The sequence below is a fragment of the Penaeus vannamei genome, chromosome 34 (assembly GCF_042767895.1).
Source record: "Penaeus vannamei isolate JL-2024 chromosome 34, ASM4276789v1, whole genome shotgun sequence".
In the NCBI taxonomy this organism is placed as follows: Eukaryota; Metazoa; Arthropoda; class Malacostraca; order Decapoda; family Penaeidae; genus Penaeus; species Penaeus vannamei.
This window is the reverse complement of record NC_091582.1, coordinates 11949608-11952107: the sequence shown is the minus strand read 5'-3', so window position 1 is coordinate 11952107 and position 2500 is coordinate 11949608. Positions and strand designations below refer to the sequence as shown.

The 2500-nt window shown below is 32.8% G+C and overlaps 1 protein-coding gene across 4 annotated transcripts in view; it reads left to right on the top strand.

The window, feature by feature from the left end:
- The window catches only part of LOC113823555 (TNF receptor-associated factor 6-like), a 10396-nt gene extending 7958 nt beyond the window's left edge, over positions 1–2438 (top strand). For all 4 annotated transcript variants that reach the window (XM_070113383.1, XM_070113384.1, XM_070113385.1 and 1 more), the window contains one exon: positions 1–2438. This exon is cut by the window's left edge and continues 322 nt beyond it. In XM_070113383.1, coding sequence (XP_069969484.1) covers positions 1–758 — 758 coding nt within the window. In that variant the 3' untranslated portion in view covers positions 759–2438.
- Positions 2439–2500: the final 62 nt, after the last annotated feature.

Sequence of the window (2500 nt, the reverse complement as noted above, 5' to 3'; positions counted from 1 at the left end):
GTATAGAAGGAGTAAGCAAGAGTCCGTCTTCTAAGTCACTGTCCACTGTGTCTCATCAAGAAATTATTTTAAGGGATCTGTGTGAGAAGAGTGTAGATCTGAATCAGAGGATGCTTGAAGAAACCATCAAGTTGAGTAATTTAGCTAAAAGAATTGAAGAAGTTGATGCCCTTGTTGAAGCTCAGCTAACGGAAATGAGTGGAAAATATTGTAATGGTGATTATGTTTGGAGAATTAAAAATTTCTCCCAATTTTGTGCTGAATTACAGAATAAACCAGGCAGAGTATGTCATAGCCCATCATTCTACACATCTCAATTTGGATACAAATTTTGTCTTCGAACAAATATCACATGGAAATCTGAACAGTATTTTTTGACTCTATTTATTCATGGAATGCAAAGTGAGAATGATGACTTTCTTGACTGGCCCTTTAGTGGACGCATAACACTTTCTGTACTAGACTGTGATATATCATTACCTAAAAACCATATCACAGAGACCATGGTGACAAAACCAGGTCTGCAGGCATTCAAGCGTCCTGATGTTGCTCGTAATCCAAAAGGATTTGGATTCACAGAATTTGTACCCCTTGCAAAAATACTTCAACCCAGCACAGGAACCTTCCTCAAAAATGATACTCTCTGCATTAGAGCAACTGTTTGCCCTAACACTTGGAACCATGAGAGTAGTCAGAGCATGGAAAAACTTGGAATATATAAAGAGAAGCTTCATATAGAGAAGCAAAGCTGTGTGTGATTAGAATTTAACAAATTGAAAAATATTTTTTAATCATTTGGATATTAACCCTGTGGTGATGGATTTTTCTTACAAGGCTCATACCAGGGTGCATGTGATATCAGCTTCTCAAGTGAAAAATTAGAAGTGCAGGGAGTCTTTATTTACTCCACTCTTTGTGTGTTTGGCTGCAGCAGATATGATTTATCAGAAACTGAGGCTAAAACAAGGCTTTAACCCAACTTTTGAGGGATTGTAATTTGATTGCCTCAATCAAGAGCCAAATAGCAAACAGCTGTTTAGGTGCACAACTTAGAGTAGCTTTACCATGCATGGTGTGGATCCCTGGCACCCACCATTTGGGCCTGGTGTGTAATGGTAAGAATAGATGTTGACCATTAAGAAGGGTTTAGGGAGGGTTGTGATGAGGAATGTGGAAGATATTTTTTTATACACAATAGAAAATGAATCATCAAGAAGTTTTAAGAAGTATATTTTGGATTAGAATTTAATTATTAAATTATTATTGTTGTTATCATAATCCACATTTTTGTCATTGTAGTAATTAATTATTTTTGTTATTGAGAAGATTGTTATTGTTATATAGTTTTTATATTAATGTTTTTTATATTTGAAATGGTATCATAATTTCCTACTCTGAATATACTGAATGTCTGTAATGGAGAGAGTAGTGTAAAGATTTTACAGAGCATTCCATTGTTACTGCAGTTTGTTTATAAAGCTTCTGTGCTTTTTTTTCTCAATTGTTTCTTTGATTACCATATAAGTATAGAAAACCATTAAATCTCATTAGTGTTACAGCAAAACTATTTGAATATTTTTTTTCTTTTGTTGTTCCGATGCTCACATGTATGTAAGAAAAATACACGCACATGTACACATATACATACATATGCATACAAGTTCATACACATAAAATAAAACTATATATATATATATATATATATATATATATATATATATATATATATATATATATATATATATATATATATATATATATACATACATATATATATATATATACATATATACATATACATATACATGTGTATACACATATGTATATACATGTGTATATACATATACATATGCATATAAATATACATGTGCATATACACATACACACGCGCATGCACACGCACATGCACACCCCTACATACACACACATATACACGTGCATTCATATACATGCGCACGCACAAGCACATACTACTCCCTACATGCATGCACATGCACACGCCACTCTACCTATACATGGACACGCACATGCACACACCACTCTACCTATACATGGACACGCACACACACACCACACTCCCAACACACATTTACGTGTACATCCGTTTTCATAGTCACATATCCAGTGGTGATATTGCTCAAGATTTAATGATTGATGAAAACAGAGAGAGCATACATGCACATATATATTGGATATTATAATGCTCAGTATTTTTGTTCAGTGATCTACAGTATTTTGAGGTGTATGATATATGGTTTAAACTTGCAAGGTTTAGGCTTATTGTCTTCCAGAGATTAATGTTACAGTTATATATATATATATGGAGAAATAGATATATCTATTACATTTTTATGCAAAATGTTTCTTATTTGTTTTTTTAGAGGACCCCTCTGTATCATGGATTTTATATTGTTTCAGCAATATAGAAAATGTATTTTTCTGGTAATTTTTATAACCAATAGCAAGACTTTTCTAAAACTGTATTGTACTAAATACTGAC